Raw genomic sequence first — 17,859 nt, forward strand, 5'->3', positions numbered from 1 at the left:
GAGGTAGAGGAGTCTGACGTCCCCAACTGGCGAAGATATAATGATCCTAACCCCACGAGCCCTAGGACTTATTTGAATGCCAACTTAGCTGATGATCTGGAGAACTTGTCGGGCCCATGGGAGCCGTACGCCTTTGCCTCAGTGGAAGTGGAGATGACTGACGCCCTCCCTTCGACTGATGGTACAGTTGTCCCGGCTGATATCGTTATCCCAACTTCGGGCTTGGAGGAAGGTGAGCCCCCATCCGCCCCTAGTAGTAGCGCTCCGAGCTCTGGCAATAGGAAGTGGACTTGAAGGAGATTTTTCCCCCTTTTAGTACAGTAGTTTTTTTTTTTTTTGAGTGTAGTTGCTTTTATTTGCTTAAATAAAATTTGTCTTTTTTCTTAAACAGTAGTTACAGCTTGCTGATTTTTTACTATTATCTCCCATCGAAAGTCTGGTTCCGACCTTAGGGTTTTAGACTCTTCATGCCACAAGGTGGACTATGGGCTTTTCAGCCCGTAGTGGTCCTTTGGCAATTCCTTGTTCCTGTTATCGAGCTAGGCCAATTAAGTAGGCTAGCGGGATAACCTTTTGATTTCAATGTTGAGGGGTTGTGGTGGACATATTTGTCACTTCGCTAAACCGGGCCACTTGGCTTTGAGGCAGGACAGCTATCACAGTCGTCGGGCCTATTGAGCCGTGCTTTTCTCATAGCGTATTATGTGGCAGGGCCTTTTGCATTATTATCGGGCTTAGTAGAATATCCTACTAGCGGGACATTAATTTGCTTGCTAATGCCATTTGATTTTTTCACTTCCGGGCAAGACTTGCCTTACTACTTTGCGGGGAAGCAAAAAAAGGCTTTATTATTATCTTTCCTCTTTTTTTTTTTTTTTTGTGTGAGAAGGGACCCATAGCGGGTCGTTCTCTTTCATTTGCCTTGAATAATGAAGAAAGGGAAAACACAAGCATTTTACGTGGTTCGGCAAAATGTGCCTACGTCCACAGTCCCTCTTCGGGTTCATATTATTATTGCGTTACATGTCCGAAAGGGAGTACAATTTCAAGTGGTTTGTGCTCCAAGTCTTACCCATGGTTTCACCCTGGAGCGTTTGGAGGATACAGGTACTAGGACCTATCATTTCTTGGATACAGTACGGCCCTTCCCAATTTGCTCGAAATTTTCCATCCTCTCGGAGTGCATTGGTGATGGCTGATTTTCTGAGGATCAAATCTCCCTTCTTGAGAGGTCGGCTCCTTACACGAGAGTTGTAATAGTTGGCAACCCTTTTATGATAGGCAGCGATTCGTACCGCCGCCCTGTCTCTCTGTTCCTCGATGAGATCAAGACTCTCTTTTAATGAATCAGAGTTTTCCGAACTGTCACATTTATCAAAAGCATCCAATCGGGGTGACCTGCAAGAGATTTCCACAGGAATCAAAGCTTCTGTTCCGTACACCAGGTTAAATGGCGTTTCACCCGTTGAGACCCGACTGGTTGTTCGGTAGGCCCACAAGACGGTAGGCAATTCATCCACCCATGCTCCCTTTGCGCCTTCTAGCCGAGTTTTCAAACCATGTAAGATTGTTCTGTTGCTGACTTCTGCTTGTCCGTTAGCTTGGGGATATGCTACTGAAGAAATCCTTAGCTGAATGTCCAAGCCTTTGCAAAAATTTCGGAAAGAATCACAGTCAAACTGCTTTCCATGATCGGTGTTAATGATTCGTGAGATTCCAAATCGACATACAATGTCTTTCCATACCATGGCCTCTACTTTCCTCGCACTGATGGTGGCTAGGGCTTCGGCTTCAATCCACTTGGTAAAATAATCCATTGCCACCAAAAGGAATTTCCTTTGCCCTGTAGCTTGTGGAAATGGGCCGAGAATATCCAAGCCCCATTGAGCGAAGGGAATGGGCTGGAATGTGGGTTGTAGTTGCGATATCGGAGCAGAATGAATCGGGGCGTGCCTCTGACATTTATCACACTCTTTGACCTTTGCTTGAGCATCATGTTGTAATGTAGGCCAGAAAAAGCCTGCCCTTAGGATTTTGGCCGCGAGGGCCCTTCCTCCCAGATGCTCACCGTATACTCCACTGTGAACCTCAATCAAAGCATAATTAGTTTCCCGAGGGCCTAAGCATTTGAGGAGTGGCGTAGTGTGCGCTCGCTTGTATAGCATCCCATCTATTATTGTGAAACGAGCTCCTCTAAGTTTAATTTTCTTAGCCTCTTTTGGGTCTGCCGGTAATTCTCCCGTGGTCAAATATTTGTAGAAAGGGGTTCTCCAGTCGTTACTATTCTCAATACATGCTACTTCAGGTTCTTCTATACTTGGTTGTTGAAGGACTTCCACATACACTGTTCTCCCAGTAGTTTCTTTAGTGGATGCTAATTTGGATAAAGCGTCTGCATGGCCATTAAGGGATCTGTTGATCTGTACTAGCCGAAAACTTTCGAACAACTGTGCAAGTGCCCTGACTTTCTGGAGATACTGTCCCATGGCCGGCTCTCTAGTTTCGTACTGCCCGTAGTATTGCTGAACGATCAGTTGAGAATCACTGTGGGCTATCAATTGTGCTACCTCAAGTTTTCGGGCTAACCTTAGACTGGCGATTAGTGCCTCATACTCGGCCACATTATTCGAGCTTGGAAAAGCGAATCTTAGAGAGTATTCAAGGGATTCTCCTTCTGGTGGGATAAGCACTATTCCCGCTCCACTCCCTTGGGAACTGGCAGCCCCATCAACAAACAGTAACCACTCTGTTATGCTCTTTTCCTTGGCTTCCTTAGAGGGTGTACATTCGACAATAAAGTCCGCCAATGCTTGCCCTTTTATAGCCTGCCTAGGATGATATTGTATGTCATACTCACTCAACTCAATGGACCATTTGGTGAGACGACCGGAACACTTAGGCTTTTGTAAAATGCTCCGTAATGGTTGGTCTGTCAGTACGCTAATGGAGTGAGCTTGGAAATATGGCCTCAACTTTCTAGAGGCGTTCAATAGGGCCAGTGCCACCTTTTCTATGAAGGGATAACGCGTTTCCGGCCCTTGTAGAACCTTACTGACGTAGTACACTGGTCGATCCACTTGTCCTTCCTTTTTAATTAGTACTGCACTTACTGCTTTGTCACTTACACCCAAGTACAGATATAACATTTCCCCAGTTTCAGGTCGAGTCAATAAAGGGACTTCCTTCAAGTACTCTTTTAATGCCTCAAATGACTTTTGGCATTGCTCCGTCCACTCAAACTTTTTCCCTGTCCTTAACGTCTGAAGAAACGAGAGTTCCCTTTCGGCCGATTTGGAGAGGAAACGCCCAAGAGCCGCCATTCGACCTGTCAGCCGCTGCACCTCCTTAATTGATGTTGGGGGTTCCATATCCAGTATCGCTTGAATCTTTTCGGGGTTCGCCTCGATGCCCCTTTGTGTGATCATATACCTTAAGAATTTTCCAGACTGAACTCCAAATGCACATTTTGCTGGGTTTAGGCGCATTTTGTATTGCCTAAAGACTTCAAGCACTCGTGCCAGCTTTTTAACATGCGATTCCTTCTCCCGACTTTTCACGATCATATCATCGACATATGCTTCCATTGTATCACCCAACAATTCCTTAAAGACTTTATTCACCATGCGTTGATAAGTGGCCCTCGCGTTCTTGAGCCCGAATAGCATAACTTGGTAACAATATGTCCCTTTTTCTATAATGAATGATGTTTTCTCCTGATCTGGAGGATACATCATTATCTGATGATACCCTGAGAAGGCATCTAAGAAGCTCAATAGATGATACCCAGATGTTTCATCCACCAGATGATCAATCCGAGGTAATGGGTAGGAATCTTTAGGACACGCCTTGTTGAGGCCAATGAAGTCTATACACACGCGCCATTTTCCGTTGGGTTTTTTAACCATAACCACATTGGCCAACCACTCTGGATATAACACCTCTCGAATGAAACATGCCTTTAGTAGCTTATCAATTTCTTCTTTTAACGCCGGTAGTCTATCAGGGGCGATATTCCTTTTTTTTTTTTGTCGAACAGGCTTGAACTGAGGATCCACGTTCAAATGGTGACATATCTCGTCTGGACTAATCCCTGGCATATCCCTTGGTGTCCAAGCAAAGACATCCAAATTTTCTCTAAGGCACCCCATGATTTCCTCTTTTACTGGTTTCGGAAGCTTCGTGCTAACATACACCAACTTCTCGGGATCTATGTCACTTAAGCGCACTGCTTCTAACTCTTCCACTGGTTGGGGCTTGCGAGCAGTTTCTTCTTCCAGGGATTTGTGTATGGCTTTTTCAGCGATAGATAAAGTCTCTTCTGCTCTTTTTCCTTTTGTGGACGATACATAACAGGATCTTGCCTTCTTCTGATCTCCACGAACTTGCCCTACTCCTGAGAGCGTGGGGAATTTCATTAATAAGTAGCAAGAGGACACTACAGCCCTCATATCATTGAGGAGCGGTCGGCCTAAAATCATATTGTATGCTGCAGAATGGGCTTTGACCACCATGAAATTCGCCTGTCGAGTCACACTTTGAGGGTCGGCGCCCAATGTGACAGGTAGTTGAACAGATCCTGCTACCGAGACAGGTTCTCCAGTGAAGCTGTACAGGGGAGAGGACACTTTTCTCAACCGGTCTTGGGATATGTGCATTTGTTCGAAACAATTCCAATAGATTAGATTAACAGAGCTGCCGCTATCCACCAAAATTCTACTGATGGGGTGTTTGGCGATAACTGCAGAAATTACCATTGGATCGTTATGTGGAAGTATTATATCACCTCTATCAGCAGGGGTGAACGTGATTGGCTCCTCTTCCTCTCTCACCTCCATCACGGAATTGACTTGGTAGGCCTGACGGGCATAGGCCTTTCGAGAAGAAGAAGTATTCCCAGCTAAAGTCTCGCCCCCAGAGATAACATGAATAGCTTGATGAGTTGGCTCATTGTCAGGGGGGGGCCACCATTCTGTCATCCCTTATCCCTTCATTCTGCCGTAAATTTCGTCTATCTTGACCTTCGGGTCTTTCTTCCCTTCTTTGACGGTCTTTGTCATTTCTACCTTCAGTCCTTACATATCTTTGCAAGTGTCCTTCACGAATGAGTGCTTCGATCTGATTTTTTAGCTCCCTACACTGATCAGTAGAGTGTCCCCGAGTTCGGTGATACCTGCAGTACTCTTCTTGATTTCTCCCCATGGGGCGATCTGCCTTTTTCGGAAGCTGGAGGAGAACAGACCTCTCTACTGCCGCCAATATAGTTGATCGGGGTTGATTGAGCCTAGTGTAATGATGGAATTGTGGCCCCACTGTATCCGACCTCCTGATCCGTTCTTTTCGCTGGTTTGATCCTTCTTCAATATCTCGCTCTTTCCTATTTCTCTCTCCGTCTTCACTTCCCCCTATCGTTCTCATCATCTTCGCATGGAGTATGTACCTGTTAGCCCTGACGAACAGGTCTGCCAGAGATTTCGGAGGGTCCAGGGATAATGATTCTTGCAAGGGGGTTAGTCGTATCCCTTGGAACATGGCAGACACCGCCATTTCAATCGATAAATTACAGATCTCAAGTGTGGCATTTCGAAATCTGTCCACGTAGTGTCGTAGGGTCTCTTTATTCCCTTGTCGAATGCTAAGCAGATATGTCGCATCCTTCTTTCTCTGACTGTTAATAATGAACGCTTCGATAAATTCTATTTTTAGCTGCCCGAATGAAGAGATAGATGCCTCGGGTAAGCCGTTAAACCAGGCTCGAGCATGCCCAGTTAGGGTTAAAGGAAATGCCCTGCACATTATCTCGTCGTCCCATCCATGAAGCATCATTAAAGATTCATAGTTTTGCACGTGATCGTACGGGTCGTCCTTTCCTGAATAAGGATTTATTTGAGGCATCTTGAACTTCCTCGGCAAAGGTTTCTCTATTACTTCGGCCACGAATGGTAGCTTTCCTCTGGACTGTTCCTCAGAGGTAGGTAATAACTTATTCTGTTGTAGGACCCGCTCAATCATCTTTTTCATATCGGCGGCCTCTCGTGCACTAAATGCAGTAGGATTATCCTCAGGCCGATCATTTTGCTTGGTTATGGGTTTGGCATCCCGGCTTCTTTCCATCGGAGTGCTGGCTACTGTTTCCAAATATCTTCCTCGTTGTGGGCTTTGCCTTTCTGTCTTTCGATAGTCAGTTCCTCCATGATTTCCTCGGGGGGAGATGTTTGGCTGTGATCTTCCCTTAAATGAGACCTTGGTTGATTGTTTCGAGTTGGGACAGGTTGAACGTGGGTTTCAGGGATTGCGTCTCGATAGGAGTCGTTCCCTGGTACCTCCTGACAAGCCCTGTGAGATGGAACTATTTCTGGGATGAACTTTCTCAATGCAGCTGGGATTGTCCCGTGGGGGACCAAACTTTGCAAAATACCAGCCATTTCCCTCAGAGCTTGTATTCCTTCAGCGTGTTGCTGTCGCAGGGCCTTGTACTCAGCCCAAGGTACGACGGATGGGATCTGCATACCTGAGTAGGATCCCGAGAGAATATGTGGGGCAGTAAGAGGAGGCACCTGAAGTTGGGCCCCCAGTGGGTGAGAGGGCTCTGGAAGGGGCGGTTGTTGGTGTGTGAGGGATGGGTGACCCTCACGAGGGGATTGATGGGTGAGGGACGGTTGGCCACCATGGGTGAGGGGAGGCTGTCCCTCATGGGTGAGGGGCAGATGGCCCCCATGGATGAGGGGTAACGGTCCATCGCGAGTAGACTGATGCTGATCTTCCGCTCGAGGGAGGGTTTCTCGTCGAGGCGATTGGGCCCCACGGGAGAGGGTCTGGCGATTGCTTCGAGTTTGAGCCATGATGAGGGAAGAGTGTTGCAGCTTTTTGTTTGTGTTTCCCACAGACGGCGCCAATTGTTGTTACACGATTACAACAATAAATTTATAAAATGGGAAACCACCGATGGATGACCCTCGTATGGCGTATCTGAGAGATGAGTGAGTCTCCCGGGGTAATGTGGCAGCGATGGGTGAGTCTCGTAGGGCGTTTCCGAGCGATGGATGAGTTTTCGGAGGTGTTTCCGAGCGATGGATGACCTATTAGAGAAAGAATCGGTTAGGAGCGCGGGCGAAAGTCCCCGCGCGGACCCTCCGATGCCTAAGTTAAATCACCGTAGAAATTGAGTATTCGAAAGTAAGAGAGTAAATGCGAGAGTCAGAGATTGCATACCGAATGAGAGAAAGTGACCTCCTATTTATAGCAACAAGAGGGGCATCCATGTGTGGCGTGTTCCGAGTTTTATGGCAAGAATCTCGGAGGGGCTTTGACCGAGTCTCGCGGGAATAGCCTTAGGCCGACTTTCTTGGAGGCGGTGGAGTAAGAATTGGAGGCCCGCGGAGGCGAGTGTGGATCCTTGGGTGACCCTCACTCGGGGGTATCTGTGAGCATGGAAAAAAGAGCGCGAGGGGCCGTGCACGGGGCCGGGTGCGAAGTGATTGCGTGTGCGGGGGGTCGCGCACAAGGGTGTGCACCGGCGGCCGCATGTTGGCAACCGGGCGCGCGGTCGCGGCCTTACGCGGGCAGTCATGCGCGCTGCCGCGTGCGCGGCCTTGCGCGGGCAGTCGCGCGCGCGGTTGCCTTCCCCCGAGTAGGGTCACTCGGGGGTACTGTTCCCCCGAGTGACGCCCACTCGGGGGATGGGGGCGCTCCCCCCCAGCACAGGGGCGCGGCCCCCACCAGGCAGCCGCGTGCTGCCTGGCAGCGCACGCGGCTGCCCATGGGGGCCGCGCCTGCCACCCCCGAGTGACCTCACTCGGGGGTGGTACCCCCTGGGTGGCCTTCTTTGGCCACCCAGGGGGGGCTGCCACGTGGCGCTCTCTCGGGGGGCCATGTGGCGTTCTCTTGACCCGATTTCTTTGGCACTCACTCTGCTTTTATTATTTTTATACATAACAAAAACAAATAACCAAATTAACGAAAATGCTCTTACACTAAAAAAATGATAAAAAATTTTGTGGTGTGAATAAAATAAATTTTTTAATGTTATTTAATTTAAAAAATACACATAATTATTGAATATAGCATACTAGAACTTATTTTGGTTTCACCTAATTCAAGCATACTTGCTCTTAATAATTTATAAAAAGTTTCACCCGAAAAATAAATTAAAATATATTCATGGTACCTTGTTTAAGTGTTTTTAGATCATGGGTTTACTTTGATTACTAAATAGAAAAGAAAGAGAAATTTAGAGCATGGAACTAATTAAAATAAAAAGAAAGGAAAAGAAAGGAGATGCGGATGGGTGGAGGAGAAGGGTTTGGGCAGTGGATGGGTAGTAGCGGAAGAGAAGGAAGTTCATGTCGAGCCCTTTGGAGTTGGGAGTGTTTTTGATATTATTGTTTTTGCGCAATCTGTTTTGTGTCTTAAATTTTGATAAAAAAAATAAATTATAGGTTGACCTTTCACCCTTACTTAAGTCAAGTATCGAACTCATGACTTACTAATATTAAGCTTAACATATCACTTGCTCACCATTTGACCTATGTCCTGGGGCCAAGTTGGGCCCGCTCTTGTTACATAGAGAGATAGAGACAATGAGAGATTAGTGAACAACTGTTACGTTTAAAAATGATTTTTTTTAATGATCTAAGAGTGTGTTTGATAGACATGAAAAATGAGGGTATAATTCATTTTCCATCTAAATTTCAAGAAATTCTATCAAACAGTTTTTCAATTTCATGGAATTCGAATTCCATTTTAGTTCAAAAAGTGAATATTTTCCTTGAAATCAAGGAATTAAAATTCTTAGGGGTTGGGGTGAGAATTGGAATTCCATGGAATTGGAATTCCACCCTCATATTCTAACTCTATCAAATGCACCCTAAGTGTCCAGACTTCACTTGTCTAGTCTTGGAGGAGATCGATCTTCCTCTTGATTTAGTTTTTAAATAAATCAGATGAGATCACAAGTTTACACACTCTCAAATGTACACTCAATTAATCCCCACTAAGGGTGTGTTTGATTTCATTATCTATAATTTAATTCTAGGTAATGATTGCCTAGAAAACAAAAACGACCCTCATCCCTTGAAAAATGAATTCCATGGAAAGAAGTTTTAAATGCTTGTACCATACACATATTTTTCATAAATAGTTAAGAGTGTTTAATTGTTTCCATAAAATATATATATAATAATTATACATTTTCTATGATAAATGTGTGCAATCAAACACACTCTAAGGGTGTGTTTAATTTAAATTATTTTTCATGAAAAATGTCATATTAAGTGTGTTTTTGATAGCATAGAATTTCCATGGAAAATGTCATATCCAAGAAATTTAATTCCATCTTTGTTGTTTGACACACAACATTTTCTATGAAATTCAATTCCATGGTACAATAATTTAAAACATATTTTGACCTAATTTCTATGAAAAATTGATTCCAAGGGATGGTGGTTTTTATTTTCTATGAAAGATGGAAAATGTTTTCATTTTCCAACTAAATACAATCAAACACTTTAAGAGAAAATATTTTATGTTTACATGTTTAATTACTTAACATTTTTCATATAAAATTTTTATGGTACAACATATTGAAGTATGTTTTGACTAATTTTTTATAAAAAAAATTAGAATTAAGGGGAGGTGAAAATTATTTTTTATAAAATTAAAAAATATTTTTCTTTTCCATCTTTTTCCAATTCAACGCATCCTAAATGTTAAAAAAGACTACTTAAAATAGTCAAGTATGGAGAAAGTCCTATTCAACTATAAAAGTGAAAGTTAGGTTAGTGGATGGGTGGTGGCGTGCTGCTATGCTACGGTGTGACTTTTATATGAGCTTTTACTTAATAAATAAGTAAAACACTAGGCATCGTACTTGTGACTGCTATTCAGACCATTCTGGCCTCTAAGTTTCCCCACCTTGAAGCATCATCAACTTCATTGTAACCGCACTAACATTTAGCTTTATATAAATATATGAAATATTTTTAAAAAAATCATTTAAAATGGTTTGTGATTACCAAATACAATGGTCAATTATACGAAAATTCTGCATAAATAAATCTTCAAAACGAACAGAGTATTTAGGAGAGAAGGTGTATCCATGTGAGAGATTTGGACATAGGCCCAACAGAGGGGCCCATGGTTGGATGGACTGTCCCAATTACTTGCAACCAATCAAAGACGCAACTTGGGCAGCTGCCCCATTTCATTTTGTTTGTTGTGACCTCACACAGGTCACGACTTGTTATCTTCCTACATATATTTATATCTGAATTTATGACCTGCAGCAGCCAAGCCTACCCTAATTCGTCTTTTATGTAATTGATAATTTTTTATATAAAAAATTATTAAGAATAATATGATGTAATATTATTTTATCATTATAAAAATATTTTAATTAGTTTTTATTTTTAATATATAAATATTAATTAATCATTTCATTTTTTATAATTTTTATTACAATATGTTTTGTTTGTTATCACCCTTAATTTGTCTCTTACTTTTGTGTTAGGATAACGTTATTACAACATATATAATTCATGCACAATATAAAATATATATATATATATTCTGGTAACTTTATATTGAATGGGGACAATGCCCTTACAAATAATATATTTTCATGGATAAAGGCTCATAATTTATGTAATCACACATAATTCATATGAATAAAGCTTATAATTATTGTTGATACCTCAGTAATTCATACGCATATACATATATATTGCATCACTATTTAGCTTATTTTTCAAATATCTCAATTTCATATGCTTCTAGAGAGTTTTATTGGGTATCATTTCTCAATCAATCCAATTGATAAATAAAAATAATCAAAATCTTTTGTTAGTCTCAACAATTGTTATTCTCCTCAAATTTATGTATATATATATATTTTTGGTCTTTACGTATCCTAAGAGATATGTTGTGCACGAAGTGTGTGTGTTTTTTTTTGAAAAAACACCATATAATTGCATCTCACACCAATTATATATTGTCTCGCCTTACATTTTATGATAAGGGCACATTTGTAAATTTCATAAACACCACATATAATTAGTTTACAAAAATAATTTTTATCATCCACAAGTGATAAAGCCAAGTACATAATATAAAATATTATAATTTAAAACTACGTAAATTATTAGATTTTTTTTGGGTTAATGCACCATTAAGAGTGATTCTCGCTGTTTCATCTCACAATTTCAGCAAGAAAGGTTAATCAGGAAATTTAGCATGTAAGTTTCAATCCCTAGCACAATTGCAAATGTGAGAACGACAATTATTTTTAATTTTTCAAGGTTGCTCATTGCTTGCTGAACTATCTTCTAGTTAGGGGTCGAACATGCAAAATTATCGAGTATTAGTTTATAATTAAGAGGATTAAAATTAAAAACTCACATTAATTACATGATACGAGCTAATCTTACCATTTAAAAAATTCCGCGATTCGACCGAGATTTTTGGGATGCTCATTGCTCCTCAGCTAGGGACTAGGGTTCCAAAGTTGTCGATTCGATTGTTCGATGATTTATCCTGTACCAGGTTTCTCTCGTTCTTAATTAGATTCTGCATCTTAGTTGCTCGAACTGCTACAGTTCTTCCTCCAGGTTCAATATCTCCTCTCTCTCTATCCACCATACACACACATCGCCAAATTTGTGTTGCTTGATTTTTTTTTTTTTTTTATATTCTGCAATGTTGTATTTGATACGGTTGATTTTTATCTGAAATGTTATGCTTCATTAGTTTATCGAATTATCTCTGTGCGCTAGTGCAACTAGAGAAATAACATTCATAGGTTTCAATGAAGAGTAGCCATAAGGATTGTTCAAATCATCCTTTTTTGATTTTTAGGTATAGGAATACCAGAGAAAAATATATCAACTATATATAATTTGTTTACTACTATGTGTTCTTTGCAAACGTTTTACCTGTTTTGAGATGGCATAACGAAGTTTATGGCAATTTAAGAACGTTAGTAGCTTAGCAACAGGAATTTTTGTACACTGAATTTGAAGGAAAGATCACTAAATCCTTTCTTGGTTCTGCCCAGCTTGGTTTCTTCTTCATATCAGTATAGAATTATGTTAGAAGAAATCTGTGTGTTTATGATAAAGAAGAAGAGGTTATTATCGTACTACAAGAGAAAGAGATGAAGCCAAGATGATGCGGATAAAGAAGAAGAAGAAGAAGAAAGTTCCTAGATAATCGGAAAAGTTATAGGAGATAAGTTACCTAAATATTAGAGATAATGTAAAGTATTAGAATTATTGTAGAATGGGATGAATTATCTTTATCGTGTTTGAAGCTAGGTAGAATTCTAACTTAAGTAGGAAACCTTTTGTATAAGAGTTTGGTCCATGATTCAATAGATGATCATGTGGGATATTTTCTCCTAAGTTCTCTTCAACCTAATAGTTTAGTTAGGGTTAAATTCTGTTCAAATTATAAGTTTATGGACAGTTTAAGAACAATATCAGCATAGTAATGGAAATCTTTTGTACACAATTTGAAAAACAGAAAGGTATGGTTTCTTGTTTGGTTTGGCTAGCAGTGTCTTCTCCATTTTGTTGAACTGTCTAATATTTTGAAATATTCGAAACAAGACAATAATGATCTTGAGAAACTAATACTGAGATATTTATAAGCGTTCTCACATGAAAAGTGTTCTAGCAAGAACCAACAATGCTAGGTGGTGTTAGATGGATTTTGGAGATGATGAGATATGAGATGGACCTAAATTGTAGCGATGTTGATAATGCAGTTTCCTGATTTATAAGATCTGTTATTGGGGTTATATAACATTCATTGTTTTTTTTTTTTTAGCAATCTATTGGAGCTATATAGGATGCTATTCTCTTTGTTTATGGCCATGAGGACTTCTATCAACTCCTTGTCATAAATGCTTAGTCCCAAGTGTTTGGGAGCTAAGGCTTGGCTGAGGAAAGCAATTGCCCTCCCCTCCTGGACTAGGACTACCCCCACTCCTATGTCACATGCGTCTGTTTCCAAGATGAGAGACTTGGTGAAATCCGGTAGGGCTAATATGGGTGCTTGGGTCATTGCCTCCTTGAGAGCATTGAAGGCTGTCTCAGCCCTGTCACTCCATTCAAATCCATTCTTCTTAAGCAGCTCTGTTAAAGGTTTGCTAATCACCCCATATCCTTTAAGGCTTTAACAAATTTCCTATAGTACCCTGTCAAACCAAGAAATCCCTTGAGCTCCTTGATGGTTTTGGGTGTTGGCCACTCCACCATTGCCATGATCTTCTTGGGATCTGTAGTGATTCCTTCTCCTGTTATTATGTGCCCTAACTTCTTTCTTTAAAACATCTTATAGCAGTATAGGTACAGATAGATATGCATGTAGTTCAAGTTTTATTTCACTTCATTAATGTTCCTTTTACCTGCAGTAGTTGTCAATATTTCAAGCTAATTATGTACGTGCTTCAATTGTTTTTTTAATTGCTTGTGGCAGCAACTGTATTCATGTTGAACAAGTGACATTGTTTTCTCTTGGTCTCAACTCAATGTTGACACAGTTATCATAACTTGAACTTAAGATATGAAAGGTTTTTCTTTATTTGCTAGTTATATGGCTAACATGCTGAAACATTGTTAAGTCTTGGTCGTGCCATTTTTATTTTCCCATTTTTGTTTCCGTAGAATTATAGTTAAGGTCTAGATCACTAAAACCACTTATTTGACAGGATTCCATCTGACTCCTGCACTTAATATTTCAAAATGAGCTGAAATATCTTCTTGATCTTGCTAAAATTTTGAAATTTCAGCAATATGATTGGATCCAAGAGTGTTGCATGGCCTAGTATTCTGCATTGTTTATCTATTTAAAGGCTTATCAATGGTGTCCTTTCTTCTTGGATAATCTACTTCACTTTTTGAAGAGAAACACTTACTAAGGTATTTTATTAACACATAAAATAAATCGTGCTCTATAAAATGTATTCTTAAAACTCTGATTTTATGGATTTCTTTAGAGATGATGAAAATCTACTTTTGCATAAAAGTGACTGCCCCTATGTCAGATCTCTGATTTGACACTGAATTCTCACTGATCAAATGTGATCTGAGAGAATTCTATAAGGGAATGAAGAGATACAGAGAGGGAAATGAAGAGAGAGAGAGAGAGATTCAAATGAATTTCAATTGAATTTTCCACATGTCTCTAGGCAGATAGGATCAGTTCTTTATATACTGAGTCCCTGCGCCTTAAATCCTACCAAAACTAGAGAACTACAATTGCATATAGCTTTTGCTAGGTACAAATCATATTATCTATAACTACCCACATGTGTAAGTCACCACCCTCATGTGTCAGTCATCCAAGTCATTAGCATATGACACCCTATTACAAGGTTAGCATTACCAATGTTCACACATTATGAAAGGGCATACAATGTGTATAGCTTCTGCAGTTTAACAATAACATGATCTTACAATTCTTGTTTTGTGTTTTCAACATACTTAGCTGCAATCACATAACGGCTATCAATTACACAAGCCCCAAGCTAGATGTCAGGACCCTAGGATGTATAAGAGATTACGATAGGGGTGAGTGTAGCAGATTATCCCTTAGGAGGAGTAGTTAATGCAGAATTAAGTTAATTTTGTTAAGTTGTTAGGGTAGTTATTTTACTTCTGTTAAACTGTTGAAGTTGCTATATAAAGCTATTACGGCTGTTGTAGTTGGATATCCAAAAATATCAATTGAATTCCTTTGTTTTTCCTCTCTCCAAACTCTCTCTCTCTCTCAAATCTATCTATTCCTTCCCTAACTTCTCTTCCTTCCTCTCTTTCTCCCTTCTGATTCCCTCTGATTCTCCCTTTATTCTCCCTCTTGATCTCTTTATTTCTTCCACCTCTTTCTATTTTCCCTCCGCTTTCTCAAATTCTGCCCTAATTCTTCCAAAAATTGGCCTTAATTCTCTACTAAAACCCTAGGCTTATGACAATTTTGTATAAGAGCAGTTAATCATTGGCTGTGATTTTGATTTGATTTGAAGGTGAACAGAGCCACGTCCTTGGCTGTGATTCCTGTAAGTTCTCCAGTGCTCTTGGTAGCAAGCTAGGTCGAGCAACGTTCCAATGACTCTCACTGAAAAACAGTTGAGCTGTGAATTTCGGTGATTCTGACAAATTCTAACGAGCAAGTAATTCTTGGTTCAAGTCTGAAAGTTTGTAGCCGACAGTTGACTCTCGGCTATTGATAGGTGATCGTTTCTGATCCAGTTTGGGAGGAATCAAGACCAATCATAATTGAAAGGGAGAAACAACTCTCGGCTCGAAAATTGCAGGTGGTTTTAATAGAGATTAAAGACATTTTTACAGTCAATCTAGGAAGACGAAATAGATTTAGGAGATTTTGTACCCCTAGGCGATTGCATTAGGCTATGAGGAAGGAAATCAATGGTGGAATTCTGGTGATTGCGATCACCGATGATTGTGACTGAATTGTCAAAGCTTTGAACTTTGGCCTTCGACGGTTAATCATACACAAGAAATGGTGGCCTATAGAACACAAATGAAGTAGATGAAGGCAGCTTCAACAAGTGACTGCGACCATGTTGGATGTGTAGATGTGAGTCAAAGCCATTGATGAGATGAGATTGAAAGCTGGAGCACGCGTTCTCTCACATGCGTGAGGAGATGACAAGCCAAATTTGAGAGATCCGCAATCAAATGCAGGGCTTCATGCTGCTGTTCATAGGGTAGAATCATGTTAGACTACCTGCTTGCTTGCTTTCTAGAGAAAATGTTGATCCAATTAGTATAAGGAATGGAAATCCTTACTCTCCCCAAAGAAATGGATCATACCTTACTCATCCATGGAATCAAAACTCCATTGTCAAATCTTAGAGTTAAACTCAAAGATGTGAAACTATACGAATGAAAAAGGACTTTGGAATGTCTAAGGAAGAAAAAAGTAATAAGAAGGATGTTGTTATTGAAGCATTACAGTCTCAAGAGTTCCTTAAAATGAAGCAATCTAAGGAGAGGTCAAGATTATGGGGAAATGATTCACTACTTACTTTAGATTTTGAGTAGAAGAAGAAGTATTTTGATTTTGGCAGTATTGACGGGAGGATGACTGTAACATTAGTGTTGACAGCAATAATAGTAATTTTGGCAGCTCAATCTAGGATGTCTAGACATAAGAAGATTCAACGAAACAACCTAATTCCTTTGAAAGGAAGTTGTTGAGGACGTTCCCGATGATATTATCGAAAGTCCAGAACAAGGGATAATTGATGCAGTCAATCAAGCTATAGGAATGAAAAAAAGGTAATAGAGACGTTCTGGAATTGGAGATAAACACATCTGGATCTTTAGGATCTAAAATTCATCCAATTTTTCTTAAGGAGATACAGGCTCAATCAATTTCTAAAACCAACAGTGTTGAGATGAATTCTGTTATTCAGTTTTGTATTGAGTGGCTGGAAGATTAGAGAAACTCAGAAATGCTTATTTGAGGTTATATGTGTGGCAGTGGTAGTTAGGTAATATAAGATAATTGTATGTTATATTAAGTGAGGGGTAGTTAGGGAAATGTCCTAGTTATTTCTCCCTTTGTAACTCACGCCCTTAAGTATATAAATAAGAGGCATTGGGTAAACTGCCAGGTACCTGTGATTGATTATTCTCATTGATTGTGTGTGAGAGCTGTATTGTGAGAGAAAGCTAGAGAAGATAATCTTCTAATCTCATAGTGAGAGTTCTTGTATATCAGTGAGTGAAGGGATTGTGCAAGTGATAAACTTGTACTGATTTTCATCAAGATCTTAGTGGACTGGTCTCTCTGATTAAAGGCTGGATGTAGGACCGTTTTATGCGGTCTGAACCGAGGTAAAAGCTAGGTGTTTCTTGTGTGGTTTTCATGTTCTTTCTTTAAACTTTTCAATTATATTCTTGTTATATTTCTATTTTGAATTAAACTAGTGTGTGTAAGGGTTTTTTGAGTGTGTTTTTGGACTTGAATTGAGGATTGCCAGTGCTCTCATTTATAACAAATTCTACTGCAGTGATTGAGAAATTAGAAGGAGAAATAATACCTCAAGATGCACATACTAAAAGGTTGCAAGAGTATTTGATGAAGTGACAAAAGGAGTCCTTCTGCAGATTCTGATCTACAGGAATCTGAGAAACAAACTGAAGAAAACCAGTCAACGGTAACTCAAGATTTTGGAGATGGAGAGAGATTGAACAAGGAGATCTATGTAGACCATATTTTACAATGGCAGGAAGCTGATGATTCGGGTGATATACAGGCTATAAATCAGATTGGCAATAGGAACTGCTATGAAGATGGCTTTCATGCATTTGATATTTCGGACATGGATATTGGTTCATTCGATTATCCGGCCATAAACCATGTTGGGGATAAAGGTCGTGATATAGGCCATGTTTCAACCATTAAGGAGCTTGTGGAACTTTCTCATCCCTTCCAATGCAATTAGTATGTCCAGACATGAAGGGCAGTAGTAAGAATTGACACTGGAACACCATTGGAGGTGAAATTTGTTGAAGATAAATCTTGGGTGTACAATAGCAAACATGAGACAGCTCATGAGGAAGAGATTTTTGCTGTTTTATTTGTTCAAATTCCAATTGATGAGCTGCAGTATCAGATCAACTCTTGGCTGGCAAAGAAATTTGTGTCCCTTATTATTACTAGAAATGATATGATTGGAGATATATCCCCAGCTGAGATTTCTTCCAATATTGTGAAGCTACGTGGATTTGATGAGGAAATTGATAGGCCCCCGATTCACTTGACTTATCAAAAAAGGTCTAAGGGGCAGCAATCAAGGGCAGATGAGTAAATAAGTTGGCTGGCATAACAACCAGC

At 40.3% G+C, this 17,859-nt stretch overlaps 2 protein-coding genes across 2 annotated transcripts; both read right to left on the bottom strand.

Annotated features, from left to right (window-relative positions):
• Positions 1-1,019: 1,019 nt before the first annotated feature.
• LOC127796919 (uncharacterized) lies at positions 1,020-4,835 on the bottom strand. The gene has a single exon (XM_052329322.1). It carries the CDS (start codon positions 4,833-4,835, stop codon positions 1,020-1,022), a length of 3,816 nt encoding a protein of 1,271 aa, XP_052185282.1.
• A 115-nt stretch (positions 4,836-4,950) lies between these two features.
• On the bottom strand, positions 4,951-6,111 carry LOC127796920 (uncharacterized). The gene has a single exon (XM_052329323.1). It carries the CDS (start codon positions 6,109-6,111, stop codon positions 4,951-4,953), a length of 1,161 nt encoding a protein of 386 aa, XP_052185283.1.
• Between the last annotated feature and the right edge of the window lie 11,748 nt (positions 6,112-17,859).

The sequence above is a fragment of the Diospyros lotus genome, chromosome 3, assembly GCF_014633365.1.
Source record: "Diospyros lotus cultivar Yz01 chromosome 3, ASM1463336v1, whole genome shotgun sequence".
Taxonomy (NCBI): domain Eukaryota; kingdom Viridiplantae; phylum Streptophyta; class Magnoliopsida; order Ericales; family Ebenaceae; genus Diospyros; species Diospyros lotus.